Here is a 19,857-nt window from a genome sequence, read left to right on the forward strand (position 1 = left end):
AGGCGTCATCTCCACTAGACCACCGAGCTTTCGCCCGACAGCAAGTGTTGGTTCTAATCCTTATAGCATGCAGCGGGTACTGCTTTGTTATTCAAATTTATGAAATTCTTCCGTCGAGATGTTTTCATTGCAACTGATTGACAAATTGCCCTACATCGACGTAAATAAGCACTGAATTGATCAGTGTTTTAGTAGTAGCCATGATAAAAAATCATGGGCGTACATACTCGAGCAGGATTCGAACCCACGACCTCCTGATCACCGGACAGGCGTCATCTCCACTAGACCACCGAGCTTTCGCCCGACAGCAAGTGTTGGTTCTAATCCTTATAGCATGCAGCGGGTACTGCTTTGTTATTCAAATTTATGAAATTCTTCCGTCGAGATGTTTTCATTGCAACTGATTGACAAATTGCCCTACATCGACGTAAATAAGCACTGAATTGATCAGTGTTTTAGTAGTAGCCATGATAAAAAATCATGGGCGTACATACTCGAGCAGGATTCGAACCCACGACCTCCTGATCACCGGACAGGCGTCATCTCCACTAGACCACCGAGCTTTCGCCCGACAGCAAGTGTTGGTTCTAATCCTTATAGCATGCAGCGGGTACTGCTTTGTTATTCAAATTTATGAAATTCTTCCGTCGAGATGTTTTCATTGCAACTGATTGACAAATTGCCCTACATCGACGTAAATAAGCACTGAATTGATCAGTGTTTTAGTAGTAGCCATGATAAAAAATCATGGGCGTACATACTCGAGCAGGATTCGAACCCACGACCTCCTGATCACCGGACAGGCGTCATCTCCACTAGACCACCGAGCTTTCGCCCGACAGCAAGTGTTGGTTCTAATCCTTATAGCATGCAGCGGGTACTGCTTTGTTATTCAAATTTATGAAATTCTTCCGTCGAGATGTTTTCATTGCAACTGATTGACAAATTGCCCTACATCGACGTAAATAAGCACTGAATTGATCAGTGTTTTAGTAGTAGCCATGATAAAAAATCATGGGCGTACATACTCGAGCAGGATTCGAACCCACGACCTCCTGATCACCGGACAGGCGTCATCTCCACTAGACCACCGAGCTTTCGCCCGACAGCAAGTGTTGGTTCTAATCCTTATAGCATGCAGCGGGTACTGCTTTGTTATTCAAATTTATGAAATTCTTCCGTCGAGATGTTTTCATTGCAACTGATTGACAAATTGCCCTACATCGACGTAAATAAGCACTGAATTGATCAGTGTTTTAGTAGTAGCCATGATAAAAAATCATGGGCGTACATACTCGAGCAGGATAACAAAGCAGTACCCGCTGCATGCTATAAGGATTAGAACCAACACTTGCTGTCGGGCGAAAGCTCGGTGGTCTAGTGGAGATGACGCCTGTCCGGTGATCAGGAGGTCGTGGGTTCGAATCCTGCTCGAGTATGTACGCCCATGATTTTTTATCATGGCTACTACTAAAACACTGATCAATTCAGTGCTTATTTACGTCGATGTAGGGCAATTTGTCAATCAGTTGCAATGAAAACATCTCGACGGAAGAATTTCATAAATTTGAATATTTAAATTTGTTTTAAATGACCTTTAAAGAATATGAAAAAAAAATTCTGTGTCTGCAAAGGCTTGACACGTGTCTATAATACTGGGTCACGCTCATATTAAACGTAGCTCACAGGAACAAGGAATTCACGTGTGTATAAAATAATACTGCAGAGAGGGTGCAAAGTTGAACCCTTTATTGAGGGTGCGAAAATGTTCCCTTGGGTACATCTTTCCACCCACACAAAGTGGTGCTAGATTGCACCTCTTCGTGAGGGTGCATCTTTCCACCCACATTAAGTGGTGCTAAGTTGCACCTTTCTTGAGGATGCTTTCTTGCACCCTTTACCTTTCGGCGCACCTTTGCACCCCGTGTAGCCTTTACATCTTGGTGCAACTTTACATCCTTTCGTGAGGGTGCAAAGAAACAACCAAAGTTCCAAGATTGTGCCTTGTTTTGAGGGTGCAATCTTGGAACTTTGGATGCTACTTTGTACCCACAAGAAAGGGTGAAAGTTACACCCTCGGGAGCAACTTTGCCCCCTTGAAAAAAGCGCAACCTCGTACCTTTAGGTGCAACTCTATGCCCGAAGGATGCAAGAATGTACCCTCTCTTGAGGGTGCAACCTTGTGCCTTATTGGTATGATGTTGCACCTATGTGGTGCTTATTTGCTCCATGACTGCTGCAAAATTGCTCCTTCAAAGGAGCAAGTCAGTGTCACTGCCTGCTCCTTTACAGGGGCAATATTGCCCATCATCTCAAGGTGCAACTTAGCATCACAAAATCGGGTACGATTTAATTCCTTAACTACTCTAAACCTTGAATAGTGCGAACTGATGTAAGCCTATTTGCTCAGCATATAACTTATGTTGTTGTTGCACTCTGCAAAGTAAATAGGATTAGTGTAACTTGGATCTTGTGAATCATGAAATGTGTACGCGTGCAGAATTTGTGAGTTGTGAAAATGTTAATGTAAAAGTTAACTTAGTTGTGTTTGAATAATATACTGAAACCAAAAATTTACCCAATTACCTTTTCAATAAGGTGAGCACTATATCTATCAAACAGTTAACCTTCTCGGCAAGAGTATACATCTGCATGTATAAGGAAGAGGTGAAAATATGATATGCAGTTGTCTGGATACGTTTTATTCAAAACGTTCTTGAATGCGTACTTATTCACATAATCTATAAGAATAACATATGCTTCTTACCAGTACTCAAAGCCTCTAAAACAAGAGCATGCTTCTTACACTTCTAAAGTATACACCATATCTTAAAAACAAAATGTAAGAGGATTTAAGAAGCTGTTTGTATGCATTCAAACGAATCCATATTTCTATCTAAAATCTAAAACGTGTCTTGTAAAAGGGGAATTCGTTTTATAATGACGATGCCAATTGTCTTAAAGTCCTTATCACGACATGTCTTGGAGTTCACGCTTATTGAAAACATGAGATTCTTGGCACGTAGATTACAACTATGGTTTAAAGAGTTAACTGCGAGATACGCATACCGTATACGGGCATTTCGATGAAAACAATTAAATACAACTTCGGTACTGTAAATAATATGAAAATCAAACTTGATACCAGCCCTTATCGACAACCAATACAGACTATGGAGGACTGCAGTTATAATTGTGTTCAGATATTGTTTTGGGTGATACACGCATGCCGACTGATTTAGGATCAATTCGAGTCCCTCGAGCTGAGATTCCGGAACTGCAATGAGCAAATCATCATGATGCATAACAAAGTGACTGAGATAATGCATGCACCAGTTTCTGTTTCGTTGTTCTATACACAGAAAGTTGTTTCGTTTTCCAATCCTGTGCAGGCACACAGAGATTTACAGAATTCAATCATCTTTGGCTATAACGCCATGGTCGCGTGCAAAATGAATGCAGCTTATCTAACTTAACCTGTAGTTACTGAATAGGGGACTACTGTATATTCAATTTATACATTATTAATCGGATGATAGAACCTGTCAAAGAGTAAGTTGCGGATATGATATACCATTGTCAAATTCACTTTCTGTTCTATACATAGTATCAATGGAATGTTATGAACCACTTCAGCATTACCAATCATTATCATAATTATTTCCCTGAAACGGCTGCATTTGTATGAGCGGGAAGAGTTTGGCATCATTCATAGCAAGAGTCGTGACTACAAAACTAAATACATGTATTAAAATACAAGGTTTTAGGACACTTTGAATCATCCCCCCCCCCAAAAAAAAACCAACAACTTAGTGAAATGTTGTACAATGTATGCCCTACTTCCATTAACCTATGATCTTTGACCTTTGAATACATGGCCCGCATTTTTTCAACGAATAGGCATTTGGATGCAACGTAGGTATTATATAAAAGAAAAAATGTTTTAGGAAAATACATTTAACCACTTCAGAAATAGTTATGGAACAAATAGCAAAATATTGACACGTTCACTTCTTCCGTAATGACATGACAGAAAACTTTCCTCACGGAATCGTTCTGCCGTAATTCATGAGCAAGTCATGGATATAATTATACTTAGTTCGATTAAAAGTATACATTGAGTCATTGCAAAAGCATCTAATGAAAAGTATGCTTCAGAACTACATCATTGTCATTTATTCTATAACACTAATAATATAGAGCTATTGGTCCGCCATATTGCCTAACAGGTCGTTGTCCTCCTACCACGTTTGTTTAGCAAATAAGGCTGAGAATTTAATTTTGCACTTGTTGCCAAAGACTCTAATCTTCTTTACCGCTATTCTCAGACATGTATGCTGGTGCTGTATGAATTAGAAACGGAAGCTTACAAATTAATTTAATATTCACCATTTAACAAGGCAAAAGCGAAGTGATGTCTCGTCCACATATCGACTTTGTGATTACAGAGATTTTCAAATGGCATAGGCCTAGTTCATTGACTTTTTGACTGTTGACGTAGTCGGACGTCACCAATATTAACACTTGACAGCAATCATTAGATGATCTGAGGAGTGAATTTGGTGATCATATAGCTCAAAAGTGTCGAAAGTTATTGAAAGAACACCGGAATACTATGTCGACAGTGTTTATCAGGTGAGATACAAACATAGAACAAGTTCCAGTGGGTTTCAGGAGGTTACTTTTCCAGCCAGGGTTATAGTCTAGCTGGTAAAATTGGGTCTTTGAGGGCATCTGGCGGCTACACCCCCCCCCCTCCCCCACTTCTTAAAACGTCTGGCAACGACCATGCATATATCCTGTAAGTGTAAATAACACGTTCCAGTGGGTTTCATTAGGTTATATTTTCAGCTATAGGCTAGCCTATATAGCTGGAAAAAGTTTGATCTTTAAGGGCGTCTGGCGGCTACCCCCCACCACTTAAAACATCTGGCAATGGTCATGCATTTATCCTGTAAGTGTAACGAACAAGTTCCAGTGGGTTTCATTAGGTTACTTTTTCAGCTAGGCTAGCCTAGCTGGAAAATTTTGGGTCTTTAAGGGCGTCTGGCGGCTGCCCCCCACCACTTAAAACGTCTGGCAATGGTCATTCATTTATCCTGTAAGTGTAACGAACAAGTTCCAGTGGGTTTCATGAGGTTACTTTTTCAGCTAGGCTAGCCTAGCTGGAAAAATTTGGGTCTTTAAGGGCGTCTGGCGGCTACCCCCCACCACTTAAAACGTCTGGCAATGGTCATTCATTTATCCTGTAAGTGTAACGAACAAGTTCCAGTGGGTTTCATGAGGTTACTTTTTCAGCTAGGCTAGCCTAGCTGGAAAAATTTGGGTCTTTAAGGGCGTCTGGCGGCTACCCCCCACCACTTAAAACGTCTGGCAATGGTCATTCATTTATCCTGTAAGTGTAACGAACAAGTTCCAGTGGTTTTCATGAGGTTACTTTTTCAGCTAGGCTAGCCTAGCTGGAGTTGGGCCTTTAAGAGCGTCTGGCGGCTACCCCCCACCACTTAAAACGTCTGGCAATGGTCATTCATTTATCCCGTAAGTGTAACGAACAAGTTCCAGTGGTTTTCATGGGGTTACTTTTCCAGCTAGGCTAGCCTAATTTTGAGGGGTCCTTTTTTTGGCCCTCCTGGCCACACCCACCACCGATGACCAGCCAGACGTGCATTTCCATACTTAGGGGCATATGTACTAAATTGCTATATACATAAAAATTGGTAACCTTTTCAGCTAGGCTGACCCCCGCTGGCTCCCGGACTACTAAGCCTACTACTAAACTTACCGTTCTCCACTGTCGTTTCTCACACATCGTTTGGTACGATTTCTTCCATTTTATATCACTTTATCCGTTCCCTTTATACTTTGTAGTATTTGACGTAATTCTTTCAAGTGTCTCGCACTGCTATTTTCGTAACGGCGATTTCTCCGCTTTGCTGCAATACTTTTTCGAATCGAAGCGACGAAGTTTGATACCAGCCGCTGTAGTGTGCCGTGTGTTGTCTTTTCTAAATATTTGTGTTGTTCGGAGGTGTTGATACTTTGTATTTGTTATTTATTTTTCTTAATGTTGATAGGAAAAGGCTAAAATGGTCTGAGTGATGTGTGATGGTGATGATGATAACTATGCTGGTGTAAAAAGACGGCTTACTGTGAATGCTGAGCGTACGTGCCGTTCGTTCCATTTTACTTTCCCTCTTATTCTTCTTTCCCCCTTACTCTTCTTTTCCTTTCCAAGAATGATAAAAAAAAGAAATTACATACACCTCACAACAAAATAGAACCACGTGCTACCAACCTTCGTAAAGTTAAATCTAAATGTTCAATATCAGCAAAGAATATTAAAGGGGAAAGCACGAATGACAATAAATTAGAGCGAACATGCAGTCTCTTCGGCTCGAAGAAACTTGACACCCCACCCCTCTCCCCTTGTGGAAATTTCCACAAAAGCAGGTGCCACACCCAGGTGCGTGCCAGACGGAAGAATGCGCGCACTGGAATAAACAGCGTGTAAATATCATGGAAATATCGATCGAAGAACCAGCTCATTAGTTGAATTAAAGGAATCATTGCAAAGATATCGTGATTCTATAGCCTTTCTTTTGGCGCATAGTAGGAAACATCAAACAGTCGAATATAATGTACTTGATCGAATATCTTATGTTCCCTGAACAATAAAAAAAAGATCGATTAATCAGTCAATTAAAAATGCAACTGAGCCAGAAATACTTAAAAGGTCTCGTATGCCCAGAGAAATTCACTACGAGTAGGTTCAATGAGATGCAGTCATCACCTGGTTAGACAACAAAATCATGACAATTAATTTCAGTTCACGCTCATGATAACTGCTTATTACTTATCAAAGTTTTGGCTATCAACATTCGTTCGTAGGTGTTTTTTGTTTGTTTTGTATGTTTTTCCTCGTGAAAGACGTAATGATTTCTTCGTATCGAACGTAGACTGCATGTTTACCGTTTATCCAAACAGTAGGCGCCTAGGCGTACTTTCTGAATATATTCAGAAATTTCTATCAACATTTTAAATATATTACAAGACTCCCAAATACCAGTTCAAAAAAATTAAGAAATCGATTTTTTTAGATATGAACAACAACAAAAAAAAAAAAAATGCGTAGGAAAAAACCACTTCAACCTCGAATGACTTCGAATTTCTCTAAACCGTTCCCTAGTTCATGGACATCCCATAGAAACGCGTGTTTTGATATACACGTTGCTATGGCAAACTATCTAGTTTCGCGAAACTACGGCCTGGCCACAGTAATTTTTTCCGTAACCTCCCGCCTCCCCTTCCCCGATTCGAAAACCGCTTGATTGAAGCCCCTGCCTATTTAAACACGAACCTTATTAAACCCAAGTTAGGTACATGGTTTATATGGCTGGTGTTTAAATAGAATTTACTATTTTAAGTTAATGCAGGTTTTAATAGACTCTCAGTAATGTTAGTTCCATAATCGTTTGTATGTGTTTTGGGGCCTGGCCTCTGCCATGCCTCGCCTTCTGTATACGTATGTACGCGTGTACTGTATGTATACATGTACCACATGGTCGACATCACGCACGTGGTTTTGCTGCAGGTTCCACGGTCGACGATCGATGCTACACTACAGTGAATGCGATTGAAGGATAGCGAGCTTCGCGATGCCGCGGGCTGTATGTGATGATTTTAATCACAAATCGTGTTTGGTAGTGTGGTTTTGGAGCAAATTTGTACTCAAACTTTCTGAAAAGACCTTTAGTCTGACATCAGATAGAAAAAGAAGACATACGAGAATGAAGTGAGTATCAGTATGTTATAATAAAACTGATTGAAAATTGTGTCATTTTCGCGTTTCCAGGAGCCGGTGAATTCGGCCGACTCGCGATCGCGAGTTTGTTTTATTCTGTTACGGAGGGATACCATGCCCCATGCAAGAAGCCTCGCAAAATTACATGACGGTCCCATTAACGAACCTTTTGACGCACTCTGGTTAAATGACCGACTATGACGCACATAATGGGTCAGTATTGTGACGGACATTTTGCTCCCGTGACGGCACCACGTGTCATCAAATTGGTGGTACTTGACGCGACCATGACGCACATTTCCCGGGGGTCAAGAGGTGCGTCATACAAATGACAGCTGCATAAATGCACTCAATATATATATATATATATATATATATATATGGACTTCCCCTTTAAAGGGGAAATCCAGCCCAAATATAGTTAGAATGATAGTATGATATCATGAAATAAGTATGATAAAAAAAAGAAAATCTTACGAGTTCAACGGTATAGATTTGACTGAACTCGGATGAAAAATAAGGAAGTTATGACATTTTGAAGTTTTGCTAATTTTTTGCAAAACAGTTCTTGTACAGTGGATATGAATATATATGCAAATGAGTGAGCTAACCATGTCATAACCTCCAAATTTTCCATTGATCATGTACAAAAAAAAAATGATGAAAATTCAATGTTTCTGTCATTGAAGTCTGGAACATGATGTTATTCCTGTTGGATAACTTCAGAATAGTGATCAGTTAGATATACGAAGATTTGAGCCTCCGGCATAATTGCGTTTGAATGAAAAACTTGTAAATTTCAAAATTGTGTGTACAAGCTGTATTGCAAGTTGTGAGGGAATGTAATGCTCACTTTTCCATTTGCATATTCATATTGACCGTTCAAGAACTGTTTCCCGAAAAAAAATAGCGAAACTTCAAAATGTCATAACTTCCTTGTTTTTTTCATCCGATTTCGATGAAAATTATACCGTTGTATTCATAATATTTTACTCTATCTTATCTGACTAACTTATATTTGGACTGGATTTTCCCTTTAAGAGCTTTAGTCCGTCCACAGGCTGAGATGACGGCCAGGTCGATATTAGAGGCAATGCTTAAACATAAAACATATTAGTTTTACCTCATTTTATACACGAAAGGAAAGTCGGAATAAAGGACAAAGGGAATGAGGCAGTGAAATCGGGCGATGGCTGTCTTAACCCTCCGCATGTCATATCAATTTCTTGTCCATTGGTACGTGTGTGAAATTTGTTCGCATTTGACTTATTGGCACAGAAAGGTTTAATTATGGAATTTACGTGATTGCGATTTCAGCACAACCTCCCACATTTTTAAGGAGATACAAGACTTGATCTAGCCACGTAAGTTACTAAGAACTAAGACATTACATCTTGAAGTGCGATTTACTCACGACAAGTGGACTTACATGAATGAGGCGGGTAAGATTAGAGAAGGGAGATGAATGGTAGAAGTTTTATCAAACTCTGACTTAGAATGACGCAAAATGTATGAAATTTAGTTTTACACGTTCTCCCAGAAAGGTTCTATAACCACCATCTCCAATATTGCAGGTGACGATAAAGTAGCTCAAAACTCTCTCAGAAGTTTGTGCAAACACAGACAGACAAAATAAATACATGAATAAAAACAGTGCCGCAGCATTTGAATTGATGAATACTATCAGAAACCAGTGCAAACATAAACAACATTTCTAGATGATCGGCGTGGGAGGTTCAGCATATGGGGCCACATCCTAGAATATGAAGAAAAAGTATGTGGCCTTTGCTGGGATTTTAATTATGTCCCACTTTCGTATATGTGGGAATCTTTAAGAAAATTAGATAAAGAGCAACTTGTGGAGGAATATACTAGCCGAAGAGGGGTCCTGCCCTTAACCCAATATTTCTTCATCAGTGCATGGGATCGGATTAACTTCTTGGCGTAAAAGCACACATCGATAGGAATCGTTTATAGGTTGCCGTGAAAAGACGTCCTTGGGTTTTGAAAAGGTTAACAAGGTATGTGATTACTGCACCTGATTGGTCTCCGGCGAACGAGGCGATCTCTTGTCCAGGTGATGAGCCACAAGTATGAAGAGGAGGAGGAGGAGGATGAGACGGCGGCGAATGCAGCTCGGTGTGCTCCAGCCGAGTAACTCATTTCGTCGACCTAATAAACTATATTCCCGACCCACATTGTGACCCAAATGTGTTGTCTTTGGCTAGCGTCTACGACCGAGACAAAATTAAGAACTGCCAGAAAGTCCTGATAAACCTCCAGTCAACTGTGTAAACGAAAATGGCGTGACCATGAGGAACTGTAGAGGGGAGGAGGGATGTATCGTGTACCCCATCCACGTGCCCAACAATCATGGTGATTATTGCCATGGTAACGTGTTGCCACATGCTTTGAGTGAATAATAGTGTTTGCAAGAGCTCGAGTTCATGTTTTTTTTTTTTACTTTACATAGCAAAGAGAGGACATAGGTATATCGAAGGGAAAAAAATGACATTATTTTCACACCTTCCCGTTTCATACCATTTTTCTGGAAGAAGTTATACATCGATTTGCTTATAAAAGCAAGGTACCGCCAATGGAAATAAAGTTATCTTAATTATATATTTTACAGAAATATATGAGAACAGAAAACGAAAAGAAAGACATTCAATGAATAAGATTATTTTCATAGAAAAAAAAAAACATGGAATGGTATGACCAGGGATGAAAAAAAAAATGAAGTTTCGCTTAACATTTTCCTGTCAAATGTTGTTGTCACGCAACATCTGGTGGGCGTTTGGAAAGTGTGCGAAGTGGAATATCTATTTCTTCAAGAAACACCACTTTTTTTCTTCAATTTTCACCATAATCACTTCTCGTTATTCGTATTCATGATGCTTTCTTTCGGTTGTCGTATACCTGTCCTTTGTGTATATGACGCATTTTGAACAAGAACCACCTGTTCCCCTACTGGTAAATAAAGTAAGTAACGAAATGACAAAGATTATTGTTGTTTGATCTGTGCAAATATGAAATTAGACGACGCCCATTCAATTTCAGCTTTCTTTCCGACATGTACTTCAACAAGCTTGCAACTATTCTTTAGACCCCCCCCCTCCGCCCTCCCCCAAATGTGAGTGAACATATTTTTAAAATCTACATGTATTTCAGGCAGAAGTAAAAGAAGACTTTTTTTCCAATAAGAGAGGGAGAGAAAAAGATAAATTGTTTTCAACTTTATTGTACGGTAATCAATTATGTCAAACCTAGGTATGTTTTTTTTTTCCTCCCCGAAAAAGTAATAACATTTAGTTGCAGCTGTGGCAAGGGAAGAGAAACGAAAATGCAAAGAATATTGAAGGAGGGTACTCTATCATCTTTTAGACGCCAGACCACAGACGTTTGGCATAGGAAGCTCCTTCTCACAAACTTTTTGCCATAATGAGCGAGGGGAGATCGAGCCAGACAGCCAGCGGAGAGGGTTTGTCAGCGACTGATGGCAGTTAATTGGGAGCAGTAGGCGAAGGGTTGGAGATGTGTCTTTGTGAGCACGATCGCACAGTGAGCAGCCTCGGCGAGGGGTCGACTAACCATCGTCTCTTAAATCCTTCCTCCTTTAACAAAAAAAGTAAGGAAAAAAGTTCTCATTTTGAAAAAAAGAAATTGCCTGTGAGAAAGGAAGCTAGCTGCTCATTTCATACATTATCACTGAACACTATTTCATGCTTTTGCCCTGCGACTCACGCTGGTTTCTATATTCTTGATGAATCTGTCGCGGCTCAGAATTCGGGACGGTTCAAGCAAAGGTCAGTAGCCATGATATCGCTTGGTCCCTTCTGTGACGCCACAATGCACGCAGTCGAACGTCATTCTGACTAATATTCTGTTCAACGATGGAGAGGTATGGAATGACACTTAGCTGCATTAAATCACATTAAAAGGGATCAACCCAATGATCAATTACGGCTGTACTGTAATCACCCCGTACGTGATCTATGAGTGCATTTGGTTGTCCTGGTGTACTGGTAAAGTAGGTACCCATTTTTTATTCGGTACACCCATAAATAAAATTTCGGGTTAAAGGAGTAATATAATATATCTGTTCAAAGTCTTGCTCTTAGGAGAGCTTTTATCAAAAGCTGGACATATCACCTCCCTCTTGAAATATCAGTCGTGACTGATCCTAACCGGCCTCACCATCAATCCACGCGAGATGGGCGTTCAATGAATGCTTCACCTTGTCTGAATACAAGAACATAGAGAAACAGGTCCTTTCTGATATCAAATCTGTGGTTAAAGCCTGACAGATCCTCCTCTTGTGGACCTTGTATGTGGAAGAAATGCAATTAGGATAATTGCATTGTCTTTTCCTGGCAGCGCAGCATCCTGCGGCCACCAATGATATATCAAATTGGGTTCCTAATACGAGGTATCCTGCGAGGCCTGTTGCAATCCAAGCCGCAGACGCAATAGACGTACCATGAGCAGGTGGAGAATCGTAGACGTGACACGTTTTTGTACGATTTCTAGCTGGATAGTAGGTTGGAACTAGAGTTCCCTAACCCTTTAGAGACAAGCACTTCAAAATGACATGGACACATTATACAAACAGGCTTGTGCGAGTCGCAGCGAGAACATTGTGTTGATATGGCATGCATCGAGATTCTCTCGAAAACAATTTAATACCCTCATCTTCAACATCCCACAACCACAGCAAGTTAGCACGTAACCATTTCAAATTGAATACTCCGAGTTTGGCAATGATACGGCACCATTACACCGCACTGTTTTTTGCCCAAGTTCTTCACAATTATTTATAATGTCATCTTCAATTACGCTAGATCGCTGTGAAAATTACGTCAGTGTTACCTTTCCAGGAAATCTGTAAGTTCATACCGGCGTGCTACTGTACCTATATAGAGCCTCTACACATTTCAACCCAGAATGGTAAATGCGATATGATCGGCTAATTCCGCGCTTAGCACGACAGAAAAGATGAAACTATACAGATGCTGAATAATTCGCCGCTTTTTCAGCAGAAATTCAGACATCGATCACGGCCTGAAACTGATTTCCATAAAAGGGCAGTCTCATTTCTCACTGGGTGCAATCTGATGCAGAATTTGGCATGAGTCATTCTGACACGAATTTCCACCTGGGCCCCGTTGCTAGAAACTTTGCGTTTAAACGCAACTTGCAACTGACTGTCACTGGCCAATCAAACTCATTGTTGCATGCATGTCTTCTTAATAGGGCAGACCCTGAGCCAATTAGAATGGTTGTTTCAAAATTAGCAATTATTTGCAATTGATTGCAACTTTCTTGCAACGGGGCCCTGAAGACGAAACTTAGTGGAAATTTCGATGACCTTTTTTAAAAAAAAAAACAAGAGACTCTGACAGTACCTTTTGAGAGATTACTATGCTTTGGCGGGGACTCACGGACAGTTGTTGGCAGGGAAATTTGGTTTCATTGACGGGTGAATCACGAACTGGACGCCAACTGCTCAGGACTTGTCATGTTGACATGTTGACCAGACCCTCCCCGGCATATGGCTCATCCTTAGGCCGTCCTATGTCTCATCCTTCCTGGACGGAAACTGCGGAAGTTTCTACCCCCTTCTCCTCCCCCTTGCTTGAAGAAAAGCTATCTTTCGAATGAATAATACGTCAGTTGTACGCGGTGTCTTTAATATGGATGTTAGAGCACGTGGTGTCTATTTTATGTGTGTGTGTGCGCGTTAAGGTGCGTGCGCGCACGTTCTGAATGATGATTCCTCACGGACTTCACAAGAAGTAGATGCGCATGGACGTATCGACTCATTATCAAAATAATCTATATAATTATAACTAATATCGATAATGCCATCATTCCCAATACCCTAATCAAAGGTATCTCAAGATTCGACCATTTACATTAGTAAAATTTTCGTGAAAAAATACTGGAGGGTACATGATTGCTCTTTTACCAGACGCATTTATAAGAAGAACAAAGAAATCTTTTTCAGGAGGACTTGCGAAATCAGCTTTGAATACTGGTTTATATACAATTAAACGGTCTATGCAAAGTTTCACATATTTTATTATCTTGTAAAACGAGCAAAACTTCACAGACCTAAAATCAGAGGCGTGAACGAGGTCCCAACATACATGGGTGTAATCTGTAGGACTCATTAGCTGCGATAGTGGGGGAAATATTGTGACAATCAACCATCGGTATTTTAGTCTGAAATCGATCAAATTTGTCTCATTCCCTAAACCATGTCATTAATGAAGGTTTACGTTGATATAGCGAATATCTCAGGGATATATATCTCGTATCACAGTAAGAACAAAACCAGAGGCGCAATTGTGATATATCTATAATTATGTAATGTACATAATTATATGTATTCGATATAGTATGTACACTGTACTAAACAAAATGATACGATTTTCTCTACGTTTACTGTCACCTACACAGGACCTGCTAGCCATTCTCAAGTCAGCTATGAGGAACGCGCACAGGATCAAGCGATCGACGACGTCGACACGATTTGGGTCATCGTCGCGGTTCGGCACGTCGCAACCGACATCGCCGTGCTTCTTCGAGTACCAGGTCACAGTGCGAAGGTCGGGTCGCTGCACGCGGTTCGGCAAGTTCGCCGCCTGTCTGTCGGGCGACGAACTCTACCCATTCGCGGTGGATTGCTAGCCCCCTGTGAGCTCCAAGATGCTCACATGATTATTATGAACACCGAACTGGAATACCTTGTCGCTGGATACTCGTTGAAGGAGTTTCCATGGGGGTACATGACCCCCCCCCCCCCCATAACGACCAACCAACCAACCGATCACTGCCTGCGAATAGAGCAGATGAGTATCATCATCACCATGACTCCATTACCATGGTTGCGTGGATCTGCCGGTCTAATTGCTTTGGTGATGCGTCGAGCTTTATTTTGTAATTATTCAAGGAATTGAAATGTATTCACAGACCAAAGTTATTAATGGGCATCATATTATGTACATAATCGGAAATATCAACTTCGCACTCAGAAAATAGAACAAGAGTATGAGAGACGCTGGAGATGCTAAAAATTAAGAAAGAAGAAAATGCACGAGGAAAGATTAAAGGGGCAAAAGTTGCCAAGGAGGTCTATAAACATCATTCATACAGTAAGACACTGAGGAGGAGAATTTGAATAAATATTAAGAGCAAAGACTTACACAATGTGGAGAAAAGTATAGAGATATAAATAGCTGAGAAAGTGATGACAATTTGAATGTAAGTTGGCAAGTTCGTCGTCGGACTTATCGCTCACCTGGCAACTCCAAATAATCTCTTTTGGTTTCGCGATTCTGGTGTTGTCAAGTAAAGCTAATGCAGTCATACTCATTATTTTCCGCTTATGTAATGTATTAAATATCATCTTAAAGACGTGAATCTGTTTATGTCTCTCATAAAGATATTGTTAAGGACGCTACGTCATCAGGCGTACTAGCTGATCCACAGCGAATGTGGATTAATACGCAACAGCGCCACATGAGGAAGTGATGTAGGGCCCTGTTTCATAAAGCTGTGCGTAAAGTTACGCATGACTTTACGAACGACTAGAACGACTAAGTGCCAATATTTGTGTCCCTTTTCCCCTTAAGTTCTTAAGAAAGTACAACTGTATGTCAATATATCATCTGCATCGGGGCCAAAATACACTTTCAACTAAAAACGTGTGTTAACATGTAAGAATAGTCATTATTATCTGCAAATTTTAACTTTATCTATTGAAATGAACAATGATTAGGAAACCCACTTGGCTTGCCATATTCAAGTCGCATGCAACTTTATGCTTTGTGAAACAGGGCCCAGGCGACTACGAAGTCCGCACGGTTCACGTTCGTGTCGTCCAAGTTCGTGTCATTCAATCCGTGGTAAATTGCTTGAATCGTGTCCAGTTTCGCTAAAGTATTTTGACTACTGTTGCAATTAATAATTATGCAGGTTTCATTCAAAAAGTTCTACCTCCGCGAGGTAAATTATGTTTTTACCATATCCGTTTCTCTCTTTCTGATACAATCCTTGATGTGATCTGGCATTGAATTCACAAAGTTTTTTAGTTTTAGCTGACCGGAAAGATTACATATCCCATCCCGAAAACCTTGTGTGCGCAGTTCGGTGTATAGATAACATGAATCATGAACATTTTCTCGGTACAGTCACAACCACTGTAAATTTATATTTCACCATTAATTGTTAGGATTCACAATCTCAGCATTCGTCCCTCTTCCGACAATGAAAGTGATGATTTTTATTTCGAATCATCAATTGCCGTGGGGTAATTTCGTTAAAGATAAAACTAATAGAGTGGAAACGGGTTTAAATGCTCATTCTCGGATATCACGTTAGCCGGAACTTCACGTTTATACTGTCATGACGGTAACGATGCATTTTCCTATAGTGTAGCTATGCACGAATAAACTTTCACCTCTTATTCGTAGGAAACGTTGGCTTGTCACAGTGTAATTGTGTTACAGCATCATTTGTCTTCACAAAAGTGACGGTTATGAATTTCATGGGCTATAGAACTATAATGAGCAGAAACGGTTCTTCACCAGCACAATAAACCTCCACTGTCCTATATAGTTTTAGTATGGTTATCACCTTGAGTGTATTATTGTTAAAGTATGACTTACAAGCCTTATGTTCGTTTTATGTATTCATTTTCAAAACAAAGTGGTGTGTTTGTACTAGTTTCTTTTGGAGCTATATGGTGAATGGAGCACAGAAGTGCAGGCGTTTACATTATTGTGCTATAACACTGTATATTCGTTTCTATACAGTATTTGTGTGGCCTCAGTAGCTGTGCATTGTAATTACGTATGCTGTGCTGACGTGGTGTTGGATCAGTTCAAACAGGTCATGACGTATCAGTGTATAACACCTCAGGGACCTTTGGTACCTCGTCTTGCTTTTTTGTTTGTTTGAATAAGTTTGAGCACCCTTTTAAAGTTAACTTTTAGAACTGGATTACACAAGTCACGCTCTTTATAAATCATAAAGAAAAGGATTCCGTTTTGAATGAATGGGACCGCTTTCAGTTTCAAGAAAATTTTACTATCAAAATGTAAAAAAAAAAGCACAAGACGCTCGTCAAATGAAAACATATATATATTATTTCTTTTCATGGAAATCAATTTTATCTTCTGCTGCCGATGTGTATATATCATTGACAGTTTTCCTTGCCATATTCTCTCTGACGTAGATACGGTAGTTGATGTTTACTGGTTTTCCAAAGGTCAGGCAAAATCACGGAACAAATAGGGAGGTTTGCTTAAAATTTTCATGAAATAACGATCTTGGAACGTGGCATTCATTAAGGCACGGTCTTCAGCGGCGAGACCTGAAGATGCGTTTGAACGGTTGCTATGGGAACGAAACCTTTATGCTGAAGCAATTGAAGAGAGCCAGGAACATGGAAAGCCAGCACCAGCTGTGGAATGAGGATGCTGGTAAATAATTTGAGTCGTGTAGGTGTCGTTCGTAGTTACTTTATCTGCTGGAGGAGGAATGAGTTTTGTGTAAGCATAATATAGACGAAGGAAGAAAAAGAATCGAGACACGTTGGAGATTCTTGTGACGGCACGAAGGAAAAATTCGTGCTCCAGACAATCTGTGCTGAATAAACAGCGCCAAGTCTGGCATTCGGGAAATTGATTATATGACATTCATCTTTCTCAGTCTGTGCCTGAACGCCAGAAAAAAGGGAGCAGGGAAAGAAATAGAACATGTTCCAGTCTGAATTCATCGGTCACGGTTCGTGACCCTAGTATGGTTTTCTGTCCGTCTGTCTGTCTCTCCGTCTAAAAAATCGTACCCTGACTTAAAGGCATAATTTACCATTTGCAGATGAAAGCATTAGTGCTTTAAAATAGTTCTAAAATGTGAGTTAGGGATAGAAACAACCACTGTCAAAATTTGAATCCGTATAATCGATGTTAAGTGTTGTTAAATACACAAAATGTGAACAATAGTTATAATAAAAAATGTTTCCAGACTAAACCGTATACAGTTACGGTTTACTGAGAAAAACCCTGATATCTCCTTATATTTTAGGTTTTATTGCAAATATTTCATATGGTAGGATGTTTTATGATACAACAGATCTACACGTATGCATCAAATGTGATATCTTGAACATTTTTGAAATCACTGCTCCCAAAGGTAAACTGGACCTTTAAACTAACACGGCAGTGTAGACAGCGCGTGTAATATGCAACACGTGTAATTCGCATGTCGAAGAATATTGGCACTGACTCAACACATTAGAATTTTATAAATAAGGGCGAAATGTGCACATGTTTTGAGGGTGTTTTCAATTTGGACACGGTGCCGACTGCAGCAAACGGAAAATTAACACAAACGTTCTTGCGCTTTAGAACCTTAGAATTGACAAGACCTCAAAACACATAAAACATTGCAATGATATTGACCCATTCTGCAATTAAGATGCATGTTTACTAGAAAGTTGCCAAGCAGAAAGTCGTTATGATTCTTGTAATTGTCTGTTTTATGATAACTTTGTTTACAGGCAAAATGTGATTGCGAAGTATGCCTGTGATACCCCAAGTGTTCATTCACGGCTAATCTGAATTATTATCTAAATCAAAATCTGCTTTGAAAATAACGATAAATCATTCTCGTTCGTTGTGCTGTACAGCGTTCCATAAGGGCAAAGGATGGTGTGAATACGTCACTTAAATATTGCGTTATTTAATGCCTTGTAAATTTTCCGCGCGTTTTATACACTTTGTCGTCCATTGTCAGTGACACTGTGTATATTTCTGTGTATTACGCGATTGATACGTCTTTGTCAAAATACATTGTAATCTCACGTGTACTTATTGATCGATGGCTGAATATGAATGTATATTATTGTATATTGTGTTAACTGAATGACGTGTATATTTCTCTCAAATGTCATTGTAATTAGCATATTATTTGATGACACATTTTGATTTATTATTTTCTCATTTTATAGATTAAACGTGGTATTTATGAACTATATTTCCAACTGTAAGACCCTTGTGTTTGGTATATACATTGGTCACTCACATTTGATTCACCTTTTCGAAGTAACCTGATTATTAAGTCAGCACCCTTGATGACATTTACACATAGAAGTTTGAAATTTGAATTCTGCAAATGATTTACGCCCAAATCACTAATTTCTCCTTACAAATTGATGTTACATGATTTGATTGGAGATTCTGTCATTATATAACAAAACAAAATTCTTACACGGCAATTTAAGCTGATTTCTTCTACTTTACTTCACCGAGCCTCTGTCGCAATCGCATGAATTCAAATCGTGCATTTTGAAGTTCCAGTACTCTGTACTGTGCTTTGAAATAATCAGTTAAAAATTGGGCAACATTCTTGTAGATTTTGAAGGGATAGTTTAATCTTTGGTAGAAATGAAGATTGGGCTTTTAACGCTTTACAAGCTACCAAGAAATCATTTATGAAATGACACATAGCATACCATTCGTACGGGAATTCAAATTCTATTAGATGAAAATCGGGTTTGGAATGGCTGAGACATTCAAAAACAAACTAAAACAAAAGCGATCCTTATAAAAAGTGAGTCTCACCTTTTATTAGGATTGCTCCGTTTCGATATCTAGCCATTTAAAACCCAATTTTCATCAAATAAACGCTGAATCCCTCTTGGAATTACAGCATACTCTTTCATGTTTCATACCGGGTTTCTCCTTATCTTACCCAAAAACTGTAAGAAAACTGAAGTTAGGTCTCGGCCAATACTATACGATCCCTTTATATGGTGCAGGTACGCGTAACTTTGATTTTCCTGCGGCAAGAATTCACGGCTTTAGAGCAAGGTAGTGTTAGGTGACAAGAGCAACGAATATGACGTTGTACCAATTTAGCCCATCTCAAGTCATGTAATGAACGCACTTCAATAATGTATCTCATCTCATTTCCGAGGAATCGCGACAATTGTGCATTAAGCCAGACTTGGACAGTTTGTTCTATTTCTATGCTTCTTGTTAGAACAC

At 39.7% G+C, this 19,857-nt stretch overlaps 1 protein-coding gene across 1 annotated transcript in view; it reads left to right on the forward strand.

Moving 5' to 3' along the window:
* Positions 1-15,948, forward strand: part of LOC140231866 (uncharacterized) — a 37,349-nt gene extending 21,401 nt beyond the window's left edge. Inside the window, exon 3 of the mRNA XM_072312016.1 lies at positions 14,264-15,948. Within this exon, the coding sequence (XP_072168117.1) occupies positions 14,264-14,494 (231 nt within the window). The 3' untranslated portion in view covers positions 14,495-15,948. The remainder of the gene's footprint in view (positions 1-14,263) is intronic.
* Positions 15,949-19,857: the final 3,909 nt, after the last annotated feature.

The sequence above is a fragment of the Diadema setosum genome, chromosome 8, assembly GCF_964275005.1.
Source record: "Diadema setosum chromosome 8, eeDiaSeto1, whole genome shotgun sequence".
In the NCBI taxonomy this organism is placed as follows: Eukaryota; Metazoa; Echinodermata; class Echinoidea; order Diadematoida; family Diadematidae; genus Diadema; species Diadema setosum.